The sequence below is a fragment of the Helianthus annuus genome, chromosome 13 (genome assembly GCF_002127325.2).
Source record: "Helianthus annuus cultivar XRQ/B chromosome 13, HanXRQr2.0-SUNRISE, whole genome shotgun sequence".
In the NCBI taxonomy this organism is placed as follows: domain Eukaryota; kingdom Viridiplantae; phylum Streptophyta; class Magnoliopsida; order Asterales; family Asteraceae; genus Helianthus; species Helianthus annuus.
The window spans coordinates 75415658-75442471 of record NC_035445.2 but is presented as its reverse complement, the minus strand read 5'-3'; the positions used below and the strand labels follow the sequence as shown (position 1 = coordinate 75442471).

The 26814-nt window shown below is 37.3% G+C and overlaps 2 protein-coding genes across 2 annotated transcripts; both read right to left on the bottom strand.

Moving 5' to 3' along the window:
* Positions 1-10746: 10746 nt before the first annotated feature.
* On the bottom strand, positions 10747-13791 carry LOC110898202 (33 kDa ribonucleoprotein, chloroplastic). Its single transcript, XM_022144959.2, has 4 exons — positions 13314-13791; positions 13132-13233; positions 12066-12374; positions 10747-11143 (listed from the first exon to the last, which is right to left on the bottom strand). The coding sequence occupies exons 1-4, from the start codon at positions 13722-13724 to the stop codon at positions 10991-10993; spliced, it is 975 nt and encodes a 324-aa protein (XP_022000651.1). The 5' UTR covers positions 13725-13791; the 3' UTR covers positions 10747-10990.
* Positions 13792-14590: 799 nt separating this feature from the next.
* On the bottom strand, positions 14591-17343 carry LOC110898203 (nuclear transcription factor Y subunit A-2). Its single transcript, XM_022144960.2, has 6 exons — positions 17188-17343; positions 16824-17016; positions 15796-15917; positions 15640-15708; positions 15401-15541; positions 14591-15310 (listed from the first exon to the last, which is right to left on the bottom strand). The coding sequence occupies exons 2-6, from the start codon at positions 16972-16974 to the stop codon at positions 14945-14947; spliced, it is 849 nt and encodes a 282-aa protein (XP_022000652.1). The 5' UTR covers positions 16975-17016; positions 17188-17343; the 3' UTR covers positions 14591-14944.
* Positions 17344-26814: the final 9471 nt, after the last annotated feature.

Below are 26814 nucleotides of genomic sequence, written 5' to 3'. Positions count from 1 at the left end.
TGCCCGCGATAGGCAGAAAAGCTACGTTGATCCAAAACGTAAGGATCTTCACTTCGAAGTAGGTGAAAAAGTGTTGCTTAAGGTATCACCCTGGAAGGGGGTGATGCGTTTCGGCAAGAAAGGCAAACTGAGTCCGAGATACATAGGACCTTTTGAGGTCATTGAACGTGTCGGGTCAGTCGCCTATAAGTTGAACTTGCTTGAAGAGCTCAATGGAATTCACAATGTGTTCCACATCTGCAATCTCAAAAACTGCTTCGCCGATGAATCATTGGTGATTCCACACACAGATGTGCATATAGATGAGAGCTTAAAGTTTATAGAAAAACCTTTGTCGATTGAAGATCGACAGGTGAAGAAGCTTCGAAGAAAGCACGTACCGATTGTAAAGGTCAAATGGGATGCTCGTAGAGGTCCCGAATATACGTGGGAAGTCGAAGACACAATGAAAGAAAAGTACCCCTATTTATTTGAGTAAATCTCGGGTCGAGATTTATTTTAAGGGGGTGAGGATGTAACACCTCGAATTTTTTGTGTCCAATAATGTGTTAACACGTGTCATTTGTTTACACGTGGCATTGATATTAAATAAAGGACTAATATTGACAAAACTCGAAAGTATATAAATTCGAGGATTATAAATGTCAAACAAGGGTAAATATACTGTATAGTAGCCCTAAATGGTGCTTGTACCTTCAAACGAATAAATCATGGATCGTACGGAAGCGAAACGCGGAAGAAAGTGAGAGATTACGAGCTACAGGGGTTAACTGTGTCAACATGTTTAATTATACCTCTGAGTGGCCCTTTAACGCTCCCGAGGCTTTGTAACAGTTTTATACGCTCACTAGAACATACTGTATAAATTCCGCGAAGTTCCGTTTTAAAGCAAGAAAGTTATGACCGAATTCGTATGAGAAGGGTTAAAAGCGTCAACAATGAAAGTTAAGACTTTCTAAATAATTAATAAACTAGCCGGGGACTTAACAACGCGGGTAAATAATAAGAGGTCCTTAGTTGTAATTAACCGAGGGCCAAACCGCAAAGTTACCCCTTCAAACCCGAAAGGTCAGGTTAATAATTACGAAAGATTTCGTTATTAATTATCAGGATTTCGTAATCATTACAAAAGATTTTAAAAACCTGAAATTTTAACCTCTCGCGACCCGCATAAGGATTAGGCTTAAGTTGAGGCGGGCCGCGAGCCACCTAAGATACGCGCCTGAAATTTGAATCTCAGGCGACCCGCATTAAACATGCATGGAACTCCCATGCGGGCCGCGTGGGACGCCCAGATGCAGAATGTTTGGACAGACTTGCCTTTTGAACTTGTGAACGATCATTTGGACAATTAGTGCAGCATGGGTGCCCCCTACACAACCCATAACCCTCTAGGACACATGCCAACCATCCATGATCAGTTGTAGGGTGTTGTGTGATGATCTTGGACCTTGACATTGGCTATAAATAGCATACTTGTGTTCATAACTTTCATCACAACACAACAACACTTCTCTGGTCATTCTAAAGGCTCTCAAGTGTTCTTCATTGCTCTCTAAGCAAGTCTTAACTTCTGTAAGTTCATTAGATCCTTTGTAGTTCATTTTATGCTTAGAAAATCACTAGAAACCAAACCGTCGTAAATACGGTTTGACTTTAAAATAAATCCGAGATGGTTCAGTCTTATGACGAATCAAAAGTAGTTTTGAGTTGGTATTTATGTGGGTAATAAACCCCTAAAAGGGTTCCCTCTGATCACCACTCTAACTATGTCAAATGTCGAGTCAAACGTGCACTTAAAAAGTCAACAGAAAGTCATTTTGCTGTTTTGTACATAATCTGTAATGTATATGTTATGAAACCTGTTTTGATGATCATAAAACATGATATTAAGAATATAAACTTGTTTGCGCTCGTTTGAATCGACCATTTGCTATATTGACCCGGTTCGGAGCCGAATGTCGCAAAAGTTTGACTTTTGCTTTGACTTCAGTTCTGACCCGTTTTAGTGAGGTATAGATATGCCTTAGGACTCTCTTAGGACCAGGTTACATGATGGTATAAACCTCTGTGATCGGTTCATGAGTTATCCGAGTCTTTTGCACATTTCCGTTAATCGCCTAAAAGTTGACCGTAACGCCATTTTGAAAATAAAACGAGTATTTCGGACACGTGAATGGACCAGAACCTTGCTTATTAAATTATAAGCATGTCCTTAAAGTTTCACGTCAATCCGAGGTCTAGAATGAGAGTTATGCTAAATAACGCAATTAAAGTAAACTTTTGTAATAAACGGCGCAATTAGCATAACACCTATCTAAACCAAGATTTCGTCACCAAAACTTTTACCCACTGTATTAAAATAATATTTTGGGAATTTTAAAGATTTTTAATAATTTTTACCTTGCTCATAACCTGCGGTTATGGCTACGGTTCGGTAAATACCGAATATGCCCTTTTCGGCCAAAACTTGAGTTCTACAAGGTCTTTTGACCCAATTCCAGTTGCTACTGATTTTAAATAATAAATAAAGTATTTTAGACTTTATAAACTGTTCGGGAAACTCAGATTTCCTGTAGAACTCGAAAAGCCCTTTTAAAGTCTTTAAAATGACCGAAAAGCCCCTACGGGGCGTAATATTAACTTAAACTCGTTACGGGCATCACGGAAGGTATCCTACTGATACCACAACCTCTTTGAGGCATATTGACTTAGGAAATAAGCGTAAGACTCTCAAAGTTAACCGTTTCGCCTATTGCGCGCACGGTTCGGCTTATGAAACTAGCTTTCATAATTTAGCCGATACGGGTCAAACTATATTAGTTGAACCCCAAAATCCAGAGTGTGAACCTTGAACCCATATAAAACAAGTCTCTGAACTTGTTTGGGGCAGAGTCACATTCCATTCTCGGTTTTCGCCTTTTCGCGCGATTAAACCATATTTATATTCCGGAACCAACCGGTCTAGGCTACGGCCAATATAAAGACCTGTTAGGATTCTAAGAGGTTAATTAAAACCTTCGTTCCAGATTAGGAGCCCAGTATAAGCTATCGGTGATTTAATCGAACTAAGGAATAATACTTGCAAAGGTAAATACTTTAACTTATTTCCCCTATACGGGCTTGGGTTACGGTATGTTAATACCGCTTGATTGAGCATTATATTTTTCCATCGCTTAGGTGGTTAATTAAATAATATGATTGGCTCATTTAAACAGTTTTGTTTCTTAAAAGCCTTTGGGGGGTTTAATGACCGTTGTCCCGGATATCCTTGGCATCATTTTACGAAATGGCCACGACCATCGACATCCCGGTGTAGGCGTACACCCGGTATACATTGTCGACATTAAATTAAAAGACGTAGCCGTTGGTTTTTATACTACGGTTTTACGCAATGTGGTGTGTCTATAAATCTTTAACCCAGCACGACCCGGGCTACTGAACGCATAAAAGAACATGTAATACGTTCACAAGATTTTAATAATTTTCCCAAGTTATAAAAGAGTTTTTGCCTTGTGCATTCAAATCAATTTTAATAAACATTTTCAAATGTGTCAGTTGAATGTATTTACCAGTGTAAACTGACGTATTTTCCCCAAAAAGATTAAGTGCAGGTACTATACGAAATGGGCTGGTATTAGCTTCCTAAGCATCACGAATAGTCTCGCAAACTCGATGCCGTATCTGAATGAACAATATTTTATTATTATTTTGATCCGCTGTGGATATATTCGACTTCTGTAATACATTTGATATTACAACCAGAGGTTGAAGTATATATTTATCTTTAAGCTTCCGCTGTGCATTTATATAATTGTGTGGTTTGACTATATTGTTGCCAACATCGTCACGGTAATCCCCCACCGGGCCCACCGGTGAAACACGTGGAAATCGGGGTGTGACACCACCGGAAACCGCCAACGGCGTCGGTCATTGAAACCTCCTCCACCGGAAACCGTCAACGGCATCATCTTTCAGATCTATTTCAATAAACAGAGTATCTGAAAGAAAGTTATTATCAAGCCCAAGTGGTGGTGGTGGTGTGGGGTAGGTGGTGGCAGATGGTTGTGTAGGGGTGGGTGCTGGCAGGTAGTGGTGTGGGGGTGGTGGTGGTGGTGGTAGGTGGTGGTGCTGGGGGTAGTGGCAGGTGGTGTTGCTGGTGGCGGCAGGTGGTGGTGGGGGTTTTCATGAGAGGGAGAGAGAGTGGAGAGAGTCAGAGTGTGTGTTTTAGAGAGAGTGAGTGTGTGTTGTTTATATATATATATATATATATATATATATATATATATATGTGTGTGTGTATGGATTTTTCTTATATTTTAATAAAAGCAATGGGTAATTTTGTAATTTCACATGGACTTAACGGCGAAAACTAACCCCCATCCACTCCAAGGACTATCCGAGTAACAAACTGTCAAATCACAGGGACCACCGGTGTAATTTCCAAAAGTTGAGGACTAAAGGTGTTATTTTGACAAACCACAGGGACTATCCATGTATTTTACTCTAATTAAATTTATTATATTAGTTTAGTAAATTTATGTAAAGATATAAGATAATCAAAGTATCATATCCCAATCTTGTAAAAAGATTTTTCAACATATAATTTAGACGTGGCATTTTCATAACCATTTTTATATTTAACTAGTATTTCGACCAGCCGCAATGCGGCGGGAATTCTTTAGTTATAACTAAGTCGATTTAGGACCCGCACGTTATGTTGAACCTGTCAAACGGGGAAAAAATAGACGATGTAAAAACGTTCACCCACACACGCACATTGCGTCGTGTTAACTCGGAAAATTTAGAACGAAACGTAAAATCGTTAAACTAGAGACGCACGTTGCGATGTGCTAAGTCACAAAATTTAGAACGAAGCATAAAGCGTAAAATTTGCGGAAATGAAAACAATAAAGGAAGAAAGTTGAAAGTAAAAAAGTTGTGAGAATATATCGCAAAAGATAAAAGGTTTTGGGTTAAAAGTAAAACAAATAGTTTTTGGTTAAAAGTAATTTATGAAATACTTTTGAGTGAAAAGTAAAAAAATCAATTTTTTTTAAAAAAAAACCGCCAAAGCCAAGGTTACAACAACAATATGCATAACCATTTTTTCTTTGAAAACCCCCCAAAGCCAAGATTACAACACTTCGCGATATATGAAAAGTATAAGGGACCAAAGTTGTAAAAGATGAAAAGCTTTGGGTTAAAAATAAAAAAAATATAAAAGTGGTTAAATCGCAAATGATGGAAACTTTTGAGTTAGAAGTGAAAAATCAAATTAATCAAAGGGGTTAAATTGTATAAGATGGAAACTTTTGAATTAGAAATGAAAAATCAAACTAATCAAAGGGGTTAAATTACCAAAGATTAAAACTTTAAACTTAAATTGTCAAAGATTGAAACTTTAGGGTTAAAAAGGAAAATTCCAATTTTTTTTTTTTTTTTGAAAAACTCCCAAAGCTAAAAGTACAACAACCTTATGCATAGTTATGTTGCTAATTTATAGGTTTTGTGGTTAAATCGCAAATGATGGAAACTTTTGAGTTAGAAGTGAAAAATCAAATTAATCAAAGGGGTTAAATTGTATAAGATGGAAACTTTTGAATTAGAAATGAAAAATCAAACTAATCAAAGGGGTTAAATTACCAAAGATTAAAACTTTAAACTTAAATTGTCAAAGATTGAAACTTTAGGGTTAAAAAGGAAAATTCCAATTTTTTTTTTTTTTGAAAAACTCCCAAAGCTAAAAGTACAACAACCTTATGCATAGTTATGTTGCTAATTTATAGGTTTTTAATTTAATTTGGTGATTGTTCATAATATGTAGTTTATAGAAATTGTAAAACTAGTTATATTACTTTTATAAAAATGATTAATCTATTTATTACAAAAATGATTATTTTGGCTAACATAGTAAATCCATTTGAGTTGTTATAATTTTCTAGCGGAAGGAATTTATTTGTTGGACTACTTAGAATTTGTCTAGAATTATTAATCACCAAAATTATAATAATATTTACTTATATATTATGCTAATATTTCTCTATAATATTGTTAGTTAGGAAGCTCATATATACTCATGTATGGATTCATAAATGTAATTGGATAATTATTGCTTAGGAATTTATATAGGTATTTCAATTGGTTTTTTTTTTTTGGAAAATCATATATATAAATGACCTTTCCTCATGTCTTGGAAATGTTGGTATTGCCCCATTAGTCTTAGGCTGACATTTCCTCCTAACTATGGGATATTGGTATTGCCACAGTCATACCCTTTTTGGGTATGGGACGCAAGTAGTTGGTTTTGGTTTTGGTCTTAGTCATTATTCAGTTATCACTTTATGCTCTTATTACTTGTTGTATTACTTCCACATGAATATTTGCATGTTTAATTTTTGAACTAATATTTGAGGTTAAAAAAGGCTAAATATATTTCTTTTACTTCTAAATTTAAAATGGTAAACCTATTTTTACTTAACCAAGGTTTACTCATCATCTCGTTGTGGCTGACCCAAAAGTATTATTTTACACATGATACATGTACTAAGAATTGAAGATTGGACTGAATCAAGACCACGTAGGAGCTTTTGCCTTAGTAATAAATAAAGACAAGATTTGTATTTGATATATTTGACCTTATATGAAAAGTGTGACATTTAATTTTGACATGTTTAATTATGAAATTTTAATAAGTGCCATAAGGTTTGGACAATCATCATGCCCCGTACCATTTCGTTGCGGGTCAGGGTGTGACACTCCTATCATGGATCATGTCATCAGAGAGGTGCAAACCTTGAAAAACCTGCCTAATTCGCTCATCCTAAATTAATTTGGGTCTGCCTCTACTTCTCTTGCCCTCTACAACGACAGTTTCTAACAGGATGACCCACAAGAAAGGTGGCGGTATTCGAACCTACACTCTTACCATGCCTCATCGCCTTCAACCCATTAGTCTCCGTTACATGGTAGGGCAGGGGTGAGGAAAGGCAGAACTCTTAAGGGGTTAATAATGTAAAAAAAACTATTTTGAAATATCAACGATTTAGGTATGAGTTTTTCCTTAAATACTCGTACACATACCCGTATCGCATTCATTACTCGTACTGTTTTGGGTATTCAGTACATGTATCAGTACCTAGTTTTATTGATTTCGGCATTCGGTACTTTCGGTATTGGTACGGGTAAAAAACAGTACTAGTACCGAATTTTATTTAGTAGTGGTTCGTAGTTATGGTATCATAGTACTCGTATCAGTTTTACTTATTTGGTACTCATAATTTATTACTACTTGTACAAATTTTATCTTATTTGGTATCCGTACTCTATTAGTACTCGTAACTATTATCTATTTAGTACCTGTACGAGTACTCAAAAGATAAAAGAACAAAGTGGTACCAAAGGGGATACCGTACCATAATATTCAAAATACCAGTTCCCCTGCATGATTTTTCAAAAGGGCTTAATTTACCTATTTACAAGTACCCGTAGTTTATTACTACTCGTACAATTTTACCTTATTTGGTACCTGTACTGTATTGATACTCGTACCTAATTTACCTATTTGGTAATCGTATGAGTGCTCAAAAAATAAAAGAACAAAGTGTTGCCAAAGCAGGTACCATGCCATAATATTCGGTACCTGTCAAATGGTATGAATATTCGACTCAAATCTCAAAGAACAACACAAAACACAAGAGAAGCAACAAAACGGTGACAAAAATCTTTATTAGTTAACCCAAACCAAAAACTCCCCCAAACCCTAGATTTCACAATATATGAGACCAGAAAACATACAAACAACAATATAGAATACCTAGATAATCATCAACATATGAAGAACAACTCTCAAACAGCAGAGAGTATAACAAAACAATCTTCAATAATACAGAGAACAAATGAACTCAAACAAACCCTAGATCGCCGGAGCACTATAGAGAAAATATGAGAGTGAAATTGGGAAAACTTAACATCTGCGCACATTTGATACCTTTTATACTTCCAGCCTCAATATTTACACATCAGTCCAAATGTATGCGAGAAGATGATCGGAGTCCCTCGAAGTTTTCATCTAGCACCCTTGATCTTTAACCAACCTGCCATACTTAAACAGCCGTTACAACAAACACAACAACATAACAAACATCAAGTCCAGTCTGTTATATCAAGCCCAATTAACACAGGCCCACTTAATAATGAGCCCAGTAACAACAACCCAATAAATAAACATATGAATTAATTCTTTCCTTTCAACAGTACCCAATTTTGTTCAGATTCGGTACCGGTATCGTTAGGGGTGTTCAAAAACGGATATCTGAAAATTCGGATATCCGAAATTTCGGATATCCGAATTTCGGATATCCGAAATTTCAGATTCGGATTCGGATAGTGAATCGGATATCTGAAAATCCAATTTTTTATTTAATTTTCATTTTTTATTTTTTTTTTCATATTCGGAAACGGATATTTTGGATAGTTTCGGATATCCGAATATAAGTTTTCGGATATTTTTCGGATATTTTTCGGATATTTTCGGATACTTCGGATATTTTCGGATATTCGGATATCCGAAAAAATGAAAATTAAATTTTCGGATATTTCGGATATCCGAAATATCCGAAAATTTTGAAAATCACTATCCGAATCCGAAAAATTCGGATATCCGAAATTTCGGATATCCGATTTTTCGGATATTTCGGATTCGGATAGCGGATATTTCAGATCGGATTTCAGATACGTATATTTTTGAAACCCCTAGTTATTGCCGGTTACTGAACCGAGTTTTTTTAATGGGTGATGAACCAAATCCAAAACAATATCATATTTTGGCTTTTTGCTTGGTCAAGGGAAGATGTCCCATTATTCCTTGTATTTCTCTGTCCACCAAAATCAACATATTTTTCTAACAACCATTGAATTCCGTGTTAATTACGAAAAGACCTAATTTTGTTTATTATTATTATTATTATTATCTTTTTTTACTATTATTATTATTATTATTATTATTATTATTATTATTATTATTATTATTATTATTATGTTTACATCTTGGTATTAACATTTTTAGTTGATTTTAAAATTTTCACACATTTTTTTCTTTAATTCACACATATTCCGTGTATAGGGATGTGAATTTACAATGTTTAAACTAAAACTTGGCGTGTTATTAGTTAGTGTAAGTTGAAGTGATTTTCGTGTGTCACGATCTATTAGCTTATATGTAGCAGTTTATTTAGAGTAATTAGCGACTAATAGGCGTCTATGTATTTAATTATTTGAAGAAAAACTTGTTTGATACGTATGTAATGATGGTTAGGGATGTTCAAAACCGGATATCCGAAAATTCGGATATCCGAAATTTTCGGATACCAGATTTCACTATCCGAATCCGTATCCGAAATTTCGGATACGGATTCGGATAGTGAATCGGATATCCGAAAATCCAACTTTTTATTTAATTTTTATTTTTTTATTATTTTTTCATATTTGGAAACGGATATTTTGGATAGTTTCGGATATCCAAATATAAGTTTTCGGATATTTTTGGATATTTCGGATATTTTCAGATACTTCGGATATTTTGGATATCCGAAAAAAAATGAAAACGAAATTTTCGGATATTTCGGATATCCGAAATATCCGAAAATTTTGAAAATCACTATCCGAATCCGAAAAATAATCCGGATATCCGATTTTTCGGATATTTCGGATTCGGATATTTCGGATTGGATTTTCGGATACGGATAGTTTTGACCACCCCTAGGTATCGTTGGTCCCGGTACGGATACGGATACGGATACTGTATCGATCCCACAAGAGTGCACTAGGCGCCTTCGGGAAACCCTTTTGGGTGACTTGGGAACACCAGTACTTCAAACAATTCAGGTTCTGAATTCAGGAAAGAATTTTGGTTCGTGAACCTGAGATTTTTACCGAAGAATGAGGTTCACCGTAGAAAAAGGTCATTTCGGTAGTTTGGGAACACCGCCGTAAATGATTTAGGTACTTTGGGTGAAAATGAGGTGACACTCTCTCATTAGTTGGCTCAATTTAGATAGTGTAGGAGTGCCTCGTACACTAACACTAGTGAATCTTTATTGGGTCTTGTCCGGTACAGAAAGTTGATCTTTGTTGTGATCCAGACTAACTCGCTGTGGTTCGGCTACATTCATGTTTTATCTTGTTTGGCCCCTTCATCAAGAGACATGGTTCGAGGCGAGGACTAGGACCATTTTGGATACTTCCAATTAGAGATGAAGCTTTCGGTTTTCTTAGTCAAACCGTTTTTGGGTTGGTTTTTTAGATGGGTTTGAAACACCGGTTTTGGTTTGCAAACCGGTTCTTGCACACTTTTGTTAAGTGTTTTGACCACAAAAAAGTTGAAAAAACAATATAAAATACGAGTTTTATTATCATTTTTTTATAGTTTTTAAACTAATTTAGGATAAAAATAACCAGTTTTTATAGATTTAAAAAAAAATCAATAAAACCAAATAGCTGGATCGGTTTTTCTTACTGGTTCGGAACCGTTTTTTTGGATCAGTGTCCGAACCAGTTTTAGTTCGGTTTTTCGTCTGGAGAGGTAAAACCAGTGTAGAACCGCCGGTTTGGATATCGAACCTAACCGGTTAGTGTGATTTCGGTTCGGTTCTTAGAAACTTGTTCGGTTAACTGGTTTTATGTTCATCTCTCTACTTCCGATATATTTAAAAAAGGTGCTTCACTATCTCTCACTGTCTAAGATGATTAACACGCTAGAATACAAGTACAAAGATTTATAAGCATTCTCACAAACTAAACGAATACTTCCAATACTATATACTTCATCTAGCATCTTGCTAGTTTCATGTTCAATAATATCATTTTGCCGTCAAAAATAAAACCTAAAATACATGTCGAAACGCATACAAATGTTGATCTCTTGCACAAAACTTGTGTGGGTGTCTCTCTGTCTCATGTCCCTTCAATAAAAGATAGAAAATCTACCCAACTACAGATTTTCGCCTAATGAGGAGCTAATGCTCGAAAGGATCTCACTCCCGGCGCCAGCATTGATCTCAGAACTTGTTCCTGATTGTGGTGAACGAGACGTATCGGCATTTCCTGCAGCCAAATTCAGTCGCAAAGGCCGCCCCTCCACCTCCTATTCACAAAAAAGACTTTAGTATGAAGAAACATAAGTCCAATGTCACAGGCTATTGTAGGCAAAATGGGTACTTTAAGTACGGGTTGACCCGGAAACATTCACTTTTTACCAGTATTTGCAATTTCTTACAAAAGTATGCATGTGTAACCACTAAATGCAACACATGTACCATTTTATGTTATTTAGTGCAACAAATTGCTTACTCTGGTAAGACATAACAATTCTATAGGGCTGGCAATTTCAGACACGGAGACGAAACAACACGACCTTTATAGGTTCATGTTTGACCCTTAACAGGTTTCGTGTCTTAAACAGGTCGACACGATAAGGCCTGTTAATATTCGTGTCGTGTTCGTATTTACCTATTTTGTCATTTTGTGTCCGTGTCTTATCGTGTTTGTGTCTTAACAGGTCGTCTCTGACAAGATATGCCAGCCCTAGACTCCACCCCTACAGGGCGTGTTCGTGTCTTAACAGGTCATGTTCATGTCTTAACAGGTTGTATGATACCCTTGTAAGTTTTTCGTGTCTTAACAGGTCATGTTCGGGTAACCTGTTTATTATCAGGTTCGTGTTTGTGTCTTATCAGGTCGTGTCTGACACGATATGCCAGCCCTAGAATTCCGTCATGTTAAATGGTTAAAATATACGTGGTATAGCGACCTATATCTTGCAGTATGTAATTGTTTCAATTTACACTAAAAACAACGAGTCTTATAATAACATATTTATGAAGTTAAATCGTTAAAAAATTAAAACTACACATTTGGATGACTTTTTAACAGTTGTCTTTTTACTTAAAATTTTTAATTTACACCGTTAGAAATAAAAATATAACCCATACCCAAGTTGACCGATTTATAAGTAAACAAGTTGAAACCGCCACTATTAACACATATAATCGAGTTTTGAAACTAACCACTCCATTCATGGCATTAAGTGCATACTCTGCAGCCTCGGGTGAGCCAAAAGTGACAAACCCAAAACCTCGAGACCGGCCCGACTGTTTCTCATAGATGACCTTTGCACTCAATAGACCGGGCTGATCAGCAAAAGCGTCTTTAAGTTTCTCCGAAGTTATAATCCAGCTAAGGTTACCTGCGTAGATCTTATACGGGCTTTCAATAAAATCTCTGTTACTTTTTCTAATTTTCGGGCCCATAACTTCCCTCTCGCCCCCTCTAGGCACCTCCGGGAAGTTTACCTTCACGGTTCTGCCACCAATTTGCTGCAAATTATCATCATAATAATCAGGCCCAGATTGTGATTTTTGATGCAGTAGTTCAAGTTTGAATGTACGAAACAGGAATTGCTTTGACTTTTGACATAAAAGTCAAAGACCATTATTCTCAAATGCATAATTTATGAGGATCTTATCACCAATTTAAGATCGAGACTAAGTTATTTCTACAAGGACTTACAAATTTCTATGTTGTCAAAAGCTCTCAACGCGTGCGCCTACGCGCAGAAGCGCAGCCTTAGCGTTGCACCCTTTCAGGCGAGCCAGGCGTAGATTCAGGCCAAATTTCGGCCAAAAAATCGCCTGAAACCCCTAAATAGGCCTGGAATCAACCTAAAACAACCTAAAGTAGCCTAAAACTTCTAAAAAAGCTATATTATACCACTTGCCTAGCTTAAAAAAGCCTTCGCTTTTTAAGCGCCTAGGCTCCGGGCTGGCCTTATGCGCCTTGGTCTTTTAACAACATAGATAAATTCTAAGGGGTAATCATTTTTTATACTAGTGGTGTTTGTAAACCGCCAAAACCGACTGAACCGCCGAAACCAAAGAAAGTCGGCTGGTTTGGCCTGTTTGAAACATATGTATGGTCCGCTTCACGGTTTGGTTTTAACAGTTTAATTGTTTACGGTTTGGAACTTCGAACCAGCTATGTAAACCGAACCGCCTTTTAATGTGAAAACCGGCCAGTTTGGCCAACCCAACTAACGATATTCATACAAGACCACAGAAGTAAGTAAGCACTTACAGATCCATTAAACATTCTAATGGCTTCTTTAGCTTCTTGCACACTCGCCATTGTAATAAACGCAAACCCCCTACTTCTGTCCGTAACCCTATCGTAAACAATCTGATCCAACACAAACATTATCATTTATTGTTACTAACAGAAGGTTAATCGTAAACATTAACATTAATCAAACACAATACCTCTACAGCATCAACATCACCAGCTTCCCCAAATATTTGTGCCAATTCTGCTGACGTAATCGCGTACGGCAGGTTTCCGACGTAAAGCTTCCCGGCTTCCGGCGATTCCGGTTCACTTTCCTCGTCATCTTCTTCAAATACGTCGTCGTTTTCTAATTCTTCTTCAATTTCTGATAATTCGGATAATTCGGCTTCTGGGGTTTGTTGAATTTGAGTTGTTTGGTATGATGGGGAAGTGGATCGAGTTAGTGTGGAGAGAGTTAAGTGATTGGGGTTGAAATTGAGAGAGAAATTCGGGGTTTTGAAGGGGGATTTGGGGATGGAAATTAGGGTTTTGAGGGAGTGTAGTTTAGAAGATGTGTTTGGAGTGGTGGTAATGGAGATTAATGATGAAGAAGCTGTTGCAGACATTTTGGATTTTGGTTTGTGGAATGTTGGAGGAGAGTATAGATAAGGTTATTATTGTTGGTATGAATTTGTGGTAGGTTAAAAAGAATATTATTTTTTCAAAAATTAGTTATCTTACATTTTGCCCATTGCCCCATTCGTTATTGGCTTTCCTCTTGAATTGGTATATATGCATTATGCCTAGCAGAGATGGATATAATCGGATGGTTCTGTTGGTGACACGATGATACTCGAGTAGTCCATCAGTGATCCAAATTTTCCGTTCAAACAAAAAGTTATCTTACATTTTTTAATGTTGAATATATATATGGTGAGGTTTTAGAGTGAACACTAGTGTATTTGTGAATTGAGTGAACAAATCCTGATAATTGATTTACATCATCAAATCATAAAATACACTAGTGTATTTTCATCATCAAATCCCAAGTCCCAACCATTGATTTACACTTGTGTATTAATGATCAAAGGCTAAGATTAGTTCACAATCAAAGGGTTGTTCACAAATGAACCTAGCGCTATATACATTACATACAATTATGTTATGTGAGTGAGTCTCACAGTTTCTACTTAAAAAATATGTGTATATATATATATATATTACTAATATAAGAAAATAATGATAAGAAAGAGTTTGTAGTCAGTCTAGCGGTGTCTATGTGTTTAATAAAGGTGCTCCTAAGTGATTAGGTGTTCAAGTCGTATAGCAACGTTCCCGTAAGAAAAACACGACTCGTATAATGTATACGAGTCCTATACTTAGGAGGGTGTTAAAATAAGTTTTAAGATGTATTAGCCAAAAAGAATAGTCATGTCAGTTTACAAAACTACCCCAGGGGGGATTTCGTTATAACCAACATGTGCATAATTAATTAAAAAGACATCAAAACAGAACACCTTGCATTTCCCAAATGTTTGGAAGTCAAAGGTCACATGATACATACCTTGAAAACAGAGTTTCAAGGTTAGTTTATTCAAACAACACATTGTTATTAGTCTTAAATATAAAATAAAACAAACACATGTACAAGAAATGATTGTACATCATATGTATCAAGGTTTTTCATCATCTCTAACCAATTCTCAAAGGGGAATTAAAGCTAGAGAAAACCTTAACACAAAAGCCAAGGATGATTTGCCATAGCCAAACAGCGGGACCGACCCAGTCGTGTTTGACTACCTAAAAATGGGGCCTGATGTGTACACACATCAGACCCCATACACCTTCACGTTGTCATGTTGCAGCGGATACCGCTTCCGGCACCCGCTGCAACCCATTTGTTCTGCATACCAGACACCATCATGTCCGAAAGGGAAGCAACCGAAAGATTCGCAATAGGGAAATGGTTGAGGTCTCCCATGGAGAACATGCTTGTCACCTCTGATCCCGACATGTAGGACCTACCACCGTTTGTTTCGTGATCAGATTGTAAAACCTCGGATCTCTGAGAACCGGTTGGATGATCCGTCAGTTTTGAATCCAAAATTCCAGTTTTACCCTTGTCCGTCGTCTCTTTAGTGTTTAGGAAGCGGCCCCCGCAGCCTCTCGGCCTGCGTTTTGCATGGAGATGGCGTGACAGGTGCAGATATGGCTGCCAAAAAAAATGTCCAAATGAACATCAAACTTTATGAAACACGGATAGTTTTGAGGGTAAAAAGGTCATTTCACATTATCAACACACCTTGCGACTTTTCGTAGCCTTTTTGGCCATTTCTGCCTTCGCACGGGATCGTCTGCGTCTAATAATAGCTTGATACTGCTTTGCATTCACATATATAGGTCCATCATCAGTGCTTAAGTTCAAAGGCAGCATAACCCGACCCTGAATGATCAAAAGCGAGGGGCGACAAAAATAATAAACGCGTGTTACTTTTGAGTGCTTAATAAATTCTTTGATAACTTCTCAAAGAAAGTACACACCGCAGTTTGAGGTCCGTAAGCAGAGAGCATGCCATAATATTGATCCCCATAAGGATACGCGCTACATACCTGCCAAAAATGTATAATCGTATAAACACTAATGACTACTAATCGCAATCATATAAATAAACATGATTATTAGTTATTAGTTATTACCACGGCGGGCTGACCAAACCCGAGCTCAAGATGACCTCCAAGCACTTGTGGAGCAGACTGCAAAGTGAAAGCAGTTTGCACTTGTACTGTTTTTTGACCATTTGATGAACTCTTGGACTCACCTGAATCACTTTACTGCTCAATATACAACTTTAAAATTCATACTTAAATCCAAAATTTCAAAATTTGTACAACTTCTAAACAAGTGACACCAGGTTCCGATGATCAAATACGGTGTGACTTCTAAATAAATTATCCTAAAGCATTGAAATCTTCGATTTGGGAGGCGTTTGGCATTGGGTATTAAAAAATGATTGTGTGATATGGAATACTCTGAATCAGCTTGGTTTAAAAAAGCGCGCCTGAGCCTACACAAGGCGCACGTTTTACAAAAAGCGCACCTGAGACGCGCTTTTTTTGGCAAAAAGTTGACCTTGAGGCGTGCGCCTCATGTGTTTCCAACATTTTTGTGTAGCAGTGTACAACTACAACATGCTTTTAAGGTTGTACATGTATTTCATTTTAATATTAAAGCATATATAAAGTTTATTTTTGTCTAAGTATTAGGCATGTGATGCTAGAAACGTATACAAAATAATACAAAAAATTATATAATAATTTGCGCTTCGGGTATGAAAAGCAATGCGCTTTTGCTCCTGGCTCGGTTTTAGACCTCGCTTTTGTGCGCTTCTCTTTTTAAAACCAAGAGAATTAGATAACCAATTCTACCAAAATTAATATAATAATCACTTATTTGAGTGTTTGGCAAATTGTGAATATAAAAAGATTAGCTTGTAAAACAACCCTAAAATCATCATCATTTTGTACCCAACTTGAAAGCACAATAATCACTTTTTTCTTAAAAAAGAAAAATAATAACCAAACACCCTATTGGCATCAAGATTAACACATGCCTTTCAAAAGATTTAAAAAAAAAAAAACAAGATTAACACATGGGTTAATGATTGATCCCAAACAAGATCTTTCAACCAAAACTTCAACATAAAGTTTCAAACTTTAAACTTTACCACATATTTCCAATGATGAACTCTTCTTCAATCCACCCATGGATTCTTTAAAACCCGGTTCACTCAACCAATGACCCGACCCGGATGACTGTGAACCCACCGGATTGGAAGCAATCCCATCATCATGTTCTTTGAAATACTCAGAACCCATTGTCAAAATAGAGATTTTATCAGCAAAAAACCTGTTGAAATCCTGTCAATTTAAAGTTGCATGAAGAAACATTAGATTCATTATAAAGTAGCAAGAACCCAGTTGAGTTGAAGCAAACCCCATGTGAAATTGTAAGTATAGATAGCATAGATGAAAGTAAGGGGGGATATTCTGTTGATGGGTGACAATAACAAGAGAGAGAGAGAGAGATACCTGGTATGAAGAGAGAGAGAGAAAGAATCTGTAAATGAAAGACAATATGAAGGGGGAGAAACAAGAGAAAGAGAAAGAGAAGATGCAGGGAAAGAGACTGGTGAATGAAGGAGATGAAGAGTAAATATAAGAGTGGTGTGACCAATCAATCACAAAGGCCCTTTATTTTATTTTTTTCTTTACCTTGCAATATAATCTACTTGTTTTTGGTTGTTGTTAGGGCTGTTCATGAGCTGAGCCGAGCCAGGCTAAGTTCGGGCTCGGCTTGATTATAAACCGAGTTGGCTCGGCTCGGATTTGAAACCGAGCTGAAAATCTAAGCTCGGGCTCGGCTTGGTTTTAAACCGACCTAGCTTGGCTCGGCTTGGTTTGGCTCGATTTTATAAAAAAAACTAATATATACCTCTTAAAATTTAATAGCCTAAAATATTATTCAATAATTTAAAAGAATATATATTCAAAATAAGTTCAACCTAATACAATTCAAACCAAAATCAAGTTTAACAACGCAAAATAAGTTTTATTTTCAATAAAATACAATATTAGTTCATTAGTATGGTAATCAATCTTCAGATATGCCATAAATATCAAATTACAAACCTATATACATGTAAATAATAATCAGTTTTTTTGTAATATATTATAATGTATATTAAATTAAAACTTATTATAAGTAAAATAATTCGAGCTAAACCGAGCCGAGCTACAAAGCGAGCCGAACCGAGCCAGCTCGGCTCGTTACGAGCTGAGCCGAGCTAGGCTCACTTTCTAACCGAGCCGAGCCGGCTCGGCTCACTTTTAAACCGAGCCAAATCGAGCGAGATTTTTCCAAGCTAAATCCGAGCGAGCTTCGAGCGAGCTCCGAGCCGCGAGCTTTTTGAACAGCCCTTGTTGTTGTGTGACAAATTTTATTTCAAATTCTAATACTTTTACATATATTTTAGAGTTAAATACCATTTTAGTCCCTGTGGTTTGCGCTATTTTGCTAGTTTAGTCTAAATGTTTCATTTTTCACTTGTGGGTCTAAAAAGATTTCACCGTTGCCATTTTAGTCAACTGGGTTAATTTCATCCATTTTTTCTGTTAACGAGAATGTCAATTCGATCAATTTATATGTAATTCTGTTAACTAGAAAGGCAATTCGACCATATAAAATGACTGAATTTGCCTTCTCGTTAACAGAAAAAATGGATGAAGTTAACCCAGTGGACTAAAATGGCAACGGTGAAACCTTTTTGGACCCACATGTGAAAAATGAAACCTTTGAACTAAACAAGCAAAATGACCCAAACCACAGGGACTAAAATGGCATTTAATGTAGGGTATGGTAATTCCTAATAGAGATGAGCAAATGGTACTGGATACCGGTACTGAATCAGTACCGATATCAATTTTACAGAACTGAAACATTTTCGGTATCCATTCGCCACCGACTTTTGAAGTTTTCGATACTGGTTTGGTACCGGTTTTACCCTCAAATACCGGTACCGAACCGTACCGCATCGAGTATTTTCGGTACCGATTGGTTCCGAGCTCATCTCTAGTTCCTAGTGCATCATAAGAGAGTAAAAACGCAACCACCTTTCACAAAAGGGATGAGATCGTTGTTGGCCATGACGATATCTTGTTCCTTCCTAGAGGTTGGAAAGGTTGATAGAAAGTTGTATAGAAAAGCAAGAGATTGCCAATGACATAACCACTTTGTCTATTCACTTGACACTTAACATTATAGTTATAAACTCTTAATGGCTAATGGGTTATAGTTTGATTGTGGTTTGTATTATTAAAACGAAGTGGTTATTTTATCAATGGTAACATGCTATATTAGAAACAAAAGAATGTAATAACTATCTTGTAGTTTTAAAAAAATGTGGTAAAAGACATTAGTTTTATAACAAAAGTTCTCAAATTAAAATAATATATGTTCACTTGTATAATTTTTTATTATATTTTCCGTATTTAAAGTAAATTCATGCATTTTTCTTATACTTATAGAAAACACTAGTTTTTTTACATGTCGCGCGTTGCGGCGACGTTGTACGCGAAATGATAACGTATAAACTACAATCGATCAAACTCGTTTCCGAACTAAATTTACGTCAAAACGTATGATAACTCATTATACAGTCAAACCAAAATGTTCTAAATTTGACCCGATGTGTTTTCAGATAAAAGTGACATGAAAACGTAGTCCAACTCAAAATGAACATAGTATAATTGACCTGACTCGTTTTCTAACAAAAATTACGTTAAAGCATAGACGAACTCGAATTTATACCGACACGCCCATAAAAATAAAAACGTAGAAATTAGTTTTAGGGTAAGTTTAAAACTTTGAAAACTTGATGGGGTCAAAGTAATATTTACAAAGTTAGAGGGTTACCTTTGATATTATAGCAAAGTTTGGGGGTAGAATGGTTTACGTATCAAAAGTTTGAGGGTAAATAAGAAGTTAGAAAGTATAAGGGTCTTTTATAAAAAGTTAAAAAGTAGGAGGATTATTTTTGTCAAGCTAGAAAGTTGGTTTTTATCAAATTAGAAATTTAAAAGGTGACTTTGATTAATTTAGAAAAGTTCAGAGTGCAATTTTGTCAAAATGAGAAAGAGGGCACCGACCTTTTAATTTAATGTTATATAAATTATTAAATTATTACACGACAGTCTTTTACTTTATTTCCGTATTTCTCATATTACTCTCATAATCTACATTATCCTTCCATACAACATCCCAAATTGTTCTTATGGCACCCCATATTTTCACAAAAGAAGAAAAAAAAACATACATTTTCAACATCACAACCATCAATCCGCAAGCTCTATTTGTCGTTGTCTTCGTATTCATCTCCACCATCAGCCTAAAAGTCATCGATGCGTTATCATCGTCGATGTCGAATACTCAAATCTCGTGGTTATGTTAGATGGATCTTCGCTGACGTCAAGAGCCTTTATCTTCGTTGCTGCAAAAGAACAAACCATTAGCCTCGCCACGGAGGGCCCCGGAGGGGGGATCCGTGACCAAGCTCCGGCGTGAGAATAAGTAAACTTGCCGGAAGAGTTGAGGAGTTTGTCCCGATGAGTATGATCACCGGGATGCTTCCTCTAAGGTGTGAATCTAATAAATATGGTTTGTGTGATAAATGTGTGGGAATATTGGTCGGAAGTAAATGTGGGAGTAGTAAATGAGAGTGGAGTTAATGAGATACCTCATGTCCCTGTGATCATCGTTCTTCCCTCTTATATAACCACCAAGCCTTATCTTTCATGTGAGATATTTTGGTGAGACAATCCAACGGGTTCTGATGGTCTTTGGGGGGCTCAGACACGTGTCTGACCCCCAACGGTAAGATCAGAGTCTCATTAAATGTTTCCGGCGAAGAAGTACGTTTCCAGCGAGAGATCCTCTTTCCATCAAGCATTAAATGTTGCCTGCCTCCTCTGGTCCTTTTTCCCGCTCATAACGATAACCTTAGTGGGCAAGGTAAACTCTTGTTGGGCTTGTATGGTGACAACCCAAAGCGGGTAAATGGGGCTTCCCATTGGCCCGTCGTCAGTCGACTTCATCTTCTTTTTCTTTTTCTTCTTCATCTCCAACATCAATCTACATGCCCTTGCAGAGGCGTCCGGCTCTATATCCTGAGCCCACCCGAATTTTCGTCTCACTGTGTCTTTACGCCAGAGAGTTCTGCTCTTGTGGCGGCACAACGTAGGGCTGTAAACGAACCGAACGTTCAGCGAACACTTCGTGAACCGTTCGGTGGGAAGTTCGTTTATGTTCGTTCAATTAGCTTAACGAACGAACACGAACAAAAAAATTCGTTCGGTTAGCTTAGCGAACGAACATGAACATAGGTCTCGTTCGTTCGACTACATTCGTGAACGTTCGATAATATGTTCGGTTACATTCGTCTGTGTTCATTTGATTATATTAAGAAATAATAAATAATAAACCTTATATATAAACATATTGAAAACTTGAAACCCTATTGTCACACCCCTAATTTCCACGTGTCACCGGTGGGCCCGGTGGGGGATTCCGTGACGTAGTTGATATCATCATATGTCAAACAACACAAATTATAATGCACAGCGGAAGCAAATGAAAATAGATTTATTTCAACTATTAATTGTAATATCAAGTATCACAACCAGTCAAAATAGATCCACAGGCGGATCGAAGTAAAAAGAAAGAAATTGTTCAACAGATTAAGCATCTCAAAAGCTTGCGAGACTCTACGATGCTAAGGAGAAACCAGCCTATTCCGTATAGCACCTGCACTTAATCTTTTTGGGGAAAATACGTCAGTTTGCACTGGTAAATACAATTTAACCGACTCATTTTGAAAACATTTGAAAATTTGGTTTTAAATGCACAAGGCACAAAACATTTTTTATAACTTGGGAATAATTAAACAGAGTTAAACTTGTAAAAGATTTACATGTTTGTTGACCGTTCGGTCGCCCGAGTCGTGTCGGGTTTAAGGTTAAATGACACACCACATGGTATAAGTCCGTGGCGGGAAGCCAACGTTAATACCTTAAAATAATAGACAAAATACCGGGTGTACGCCTACACCCGGCAGTCGAGGTCGTGGCCAAAAATGATGCCAAGGATATCCGGGACATGGTCATTAAGCTCCCAAAGGCACAAGAAACAAACAACACTAAATTTTAAACGGGTCCCATTGGTAATACCCAACTACTAATGAGATGGAACCAACCGCCCGACCAAGCGGTATATTATATACCGTACCCCCAAGCCCGTATAGGGAAAATAAGTTAAAAGTATTTACCTGAGCAAGTATAACCACAATTTCAAAAATGCACGTGTCTTTTACTGGGCTCCTATTCTGGAACGAAGGTTATAATAACCTATTAGAATCCTAACGGGTCTTTTAACATAGCCTAAGCTTAGACCGGTTAGTGTCAAAGAGTAATTATGGTTTAATCGCGAGGAATGCGAAAACAGGGGAGGAATGTGATTTAGACCCTACAAGCTTGGATACTTGTATAATATGGGTAAACTAAATACATTCTGAATTTTGAGACTTAGATGATATGGTTTGACCCGCTTCGGCTAATATGTGTGAACTAGTCACATAAGCCGATCCGAACGCGAAAGTGCGTAACGAGTAACCATATAAGTCATATGCAAGTTTCCTGAGATTATATGCACCAAATATGTTGTAATATCAGAAAGGTATGCCCAAATATGCCCCAAATGTTTTTATATGCCAATTACGCCTCATAAGGGCATTTTAGAAATTTTACATAGGCTAAAAAGGGTAAAATGGAAAATCTGAGTTTCCAACTTTAGGCTACTGTTATAATGTATATTTTTATAAAATATATCAGTAGGTTTTAAGCCTTTTATATAAAATCTTATTTTGACATATACTATGTCGTAAAAATGCCTAAAAGGCGGTTTGGAGCCATTTCCGGGTTTTAAAAGAAATGCTGATATTTTTATATTTCCAGAAGGCTCAAAGTATGATATTTAATATAACAAATCAGTTGGAAAAAGGTTTCGGGTCAAAAGGTTATGTAAAACTCATTTTATGACCGAAAAGGGTAAAACCGGCATAAGCCGAAAGAAGCTTAGAACCTCTAGTTATGCTTAGCCTAAAAATAAATAAAAATCTTTAAAATTCCCAAAATACTATTTTATAACAGTGGGTATAAAGTTTTGGCATAAAAATTCGGGTTTAGATAGGCTATGCGTTAATTATGCTAATAATTTACTAAGAAAGCCTCTAATTACGCTAATGAGCATAACTCTTAATCTAGACCTCAAATTGATGTCAAATTTTGGGGACAACTTTATATTTCAGTAACTAAGGTGTCTACCCTTTTACATTTTCAAAAATTATGATTCTTGGACATTCGGGCATAATGGTCAACATATGGGCTTTTAGCGGAAACATGCATACGAACTAGATATCTAATGAACCACATTGTATAATCACAGGAGGATATACTAACATGTTAATAGGTTCAAAAGAAGCTCTAAGGCAGATTCAAACTTGCCTAAAACGGGTCAGAACTGAAAGTCAAAGCGAAAGTCAAACTATGCGACTTTCGGTTCCGAACCGGGTCTAAACAGAAAATTGTCGAGATGAACATGTTGGAACATGCTCTTATACTTATTACCAAGTTATATTAATTTTCAAACAGGTTACATACAACCTACATTGCTAATTATGCGTTAATTTGAAAATAAGCATTCTGTTGACTTTTTCTAATTAGCTTTGACTCGACAATTAGTATGTTTAGAGTGGGAATCTGGAAATACCCTTTTAAGGGTTTGTTACCCACTTAATTACCTTCCTAAAGGTACTTTTAATTCGTGATTAGACAAAGTATATTATGCTTAATCACGAAGTCAAACCTTAATTACGACGGTTTGACTTTTACTTAATTAACTAAGCTAGAAAGGATTAAAGAGGGTTAAGGACACTTACAAGAGTCCTAAGATGGATTAGAGAGCCTAAGAATTTGACTTGGTGACCAGAGGAGCTCCAGAGAATGTTTAGCCAAGGTTCCAAGATGAGCAAGTTCAAATGATCAAACTCAAGCTCTATTTATAGTGAACCCAAGACTCTTGGATCAAGCCAAGCAAGTCTAATGTTGATACAAGATCATTACATTTGTCCCTAAGGGTCTAAAAACAGCCTATGCAGCCCATAGAAACCAAATTTACGATTTAAGTCGGTTAAGAGCTTTGGACAGGCAGCTGTCCAAAAAATTACTGCCAGCGACGGTCTTACGGACCGTAAGCTTCGGGCCTTACGGTCCGTAAGGACCCATGCGGACCTGATCCTTTAGCGCCCTGCTTACGGACCGTAAGCCATGAGCCTTGCGGTCCGTAAGCGATGGTCAGAAGACAAAAACTTTTCAAACTTTAAAGTCTTGACCATGCAATTTACTAAAACCGAAACATGCTTTGATTTTTCAGGTGTGGGACCATCTGATCAGCCCATGCATGGAGAGAAAACTCTTACATGTCTCCCATTACCTTCATTAAAGAAGTCATGGCACATTGACGGATATTTCAAGAAATGGTCTTGCAACTTTCATATGACTTGGTTAATATTAACCATGAGGATTTTATTAGATTTAGGAGTAGTGACAAACTTCACTTCCATTGTCCTTAATAAAGATGAACTTTATTTATCGAGAACAACCGGTTATTGTACGAGATGATCATAAACTGATTTAAGGATCTTGGGATTTATAAAATGTCGGGTCGCTCAGAGGTGATTTAATAACATGTCGCCCTTGGGTCGTTCAGCGGTAATTAAAATACATGACGCCCCTTTTTAAATAAGTCCTACCACATATCTCTTTATTAAATCCGGTTTCTCTGACATGTCTGTCACAGAGGACACGTGTCTTTATTTAATTGGACAGGAATTTTCGAGGTGTCACATCCTCACCCCCTTAAAAGAAATCTTGACCTCGAGATTTTTATTGAAATAACTGAGGGTATTTCTCCTTCATCGTGGACTCTAATTCCCATGTATAATCAGGACCTCTGCGGCCCTCCCATTTGACCTTGACAATGGGCACATGCTTCCTCCGAAGCTTCTTTACCTGTCGGTCCTCAATCGACACAGGTTTTTCTATAAACTTCAAGTTTTCATCAATATGCACATCTGTATGCGGGATGACTAGCGATTCGTCAGCCAGACATTTCTTCAAATTGCAGATGTGGAACACATTGTGAATACCACTAAGCTCTTCTGGTAAGTTCAACTTATAAGCCACTGATCCTACACATTCGATGATTTCGAATGGTCCAATGTATCTTGGGCTTAACTTACCTTTCTTGCCAAATCTCATTACCCCTTTCCAAGGAGACACTTTGAGCAAAACTTTATCGCCAACCTTAAATTTGAGGGACTTTCGCTTACCATCGGCATAGCTTTTCTGCCTATCACGGGCAGCTTTTAGATGCTCAGTGATTTGGGTAATTTTGTCAGTCGTTTCCAGGACTAACTCAGGTCCTGATACTTGAACATCTCCGACCTCAGCCCAGCAAATGGGCGTTCTGCATTTCCGACCGTATAGAGCCTCAAAAGGCGCAGCCTTAATGCTGGAGTGGTAGCTATTATTGTATGAGAACTCTATTAGAGGAAGGTGTCTATCCCAACTTCCTCCTAGGTCTATCACACATGCACGAAGCATGTCCTCTAGGGTTTGAATAGTACGCTCACTTTGCCCATCCGTCTGAGGATGATAAGCCGTACTAAAATTTAGCTGCGACCCTAGAGACTTTTGGAAACTTTTCCAGAAGTGAGATGTATATCTGGTATCTCGATCAGAGATGATGGATACCGGTACGCCATGCAGAGCTACTATCTTATCCATATATAATTGGGCTAACATGTCAGAACTGAAAGTTTCTCTAATGGGTAGGAAATGAGCTGACTTAGTCAGTCGATCCACTATCACCCAAATGGTATCATTTCCCTTTGGTGTTTTAGGCAACTTGGTTATAAAATCCATCGTTACCATCTCCCATTTCCAGGTGGGAATTTCAGGCTGTTGCAACAAACCTGACGGTTTCTGATGCTCAGCTTTAACTTGAGCGCACGTCAGACATTTAGCCACATGGGTGGCTATAGACTTCTTCAAGCCTATCCACCAATAATTTGCCTTCACATCCTGGTACATCTTATCCGCTCCAGGATGGACGGAATATTTAGAACTGTGGGCTTCCTTAAGGATGACGTCACGAAGACCTCCATAAATAGGAACCCATATTCTTCCATTCAATCTCAAGATTCCGTCTTTGCCATAGGATAACTGTTCTTCAGTCACTCCTAGGTTCTCATTGGGGTAATTAGCTTCTAGCACTGCTTCCTTCTGTGCAGCTAACAACCTTTCATGTAGACTATTCCTGACTTCAATGCTTTTGGCATTGATTCGGATTGGTTTTATCCTTTCTTTCCTGCTTAGGGCATCTGCGACTACATTGGCCTTACCTGGATGATATCTTATTTCACAATCATAGTCATTTAAAGTTTCCATCCATCGTCGCTGCCTCATGTTCAATTCTTTCTGGTTGAACAAATGTTGAAGGCTCTTGTGATCAGAATAGATCACTCATTTTGTGCCATATAAGTAGTGCCTCCACAACTTTAGTGCAAATACAACGGCACCCAATTCTAAATCATGAGTGGTGTAATTCTTCTCGTGCACTTTCAATTGTCGTGACGCGTAGGCGATGACCTTGCCTTTTTGCATTAACACACAACCCATCCCGGTGTGTGATGCATCACAATATACTACAAATTCATCGATCCCATCAGGTAACGTCAACACAGGAGCGTTACTCAATTTCTGCTTCAAAGTATCGAATGACTCTTGCTGCTTAGGTCCCCAATTGAATTTACTATTCTTGCGAGTCAGCAAAGTTAGGGGTGCTGCAATTCTTGAGAAATTCTCGATGAATCTCCTGTAGTATCCAGCTAAACCTAGGAAACTGCGAATTTCCGTAGGTGTCTTTGGTTCTTGCCAATTCATGACGGCTTCAACTTTAGCGGAATCCACTTGAATACCACGCTCACTGACCACGTGTCCAAGAAATTGGACTTCTCTCAACCAAAACTCACATTTGGAAAACTT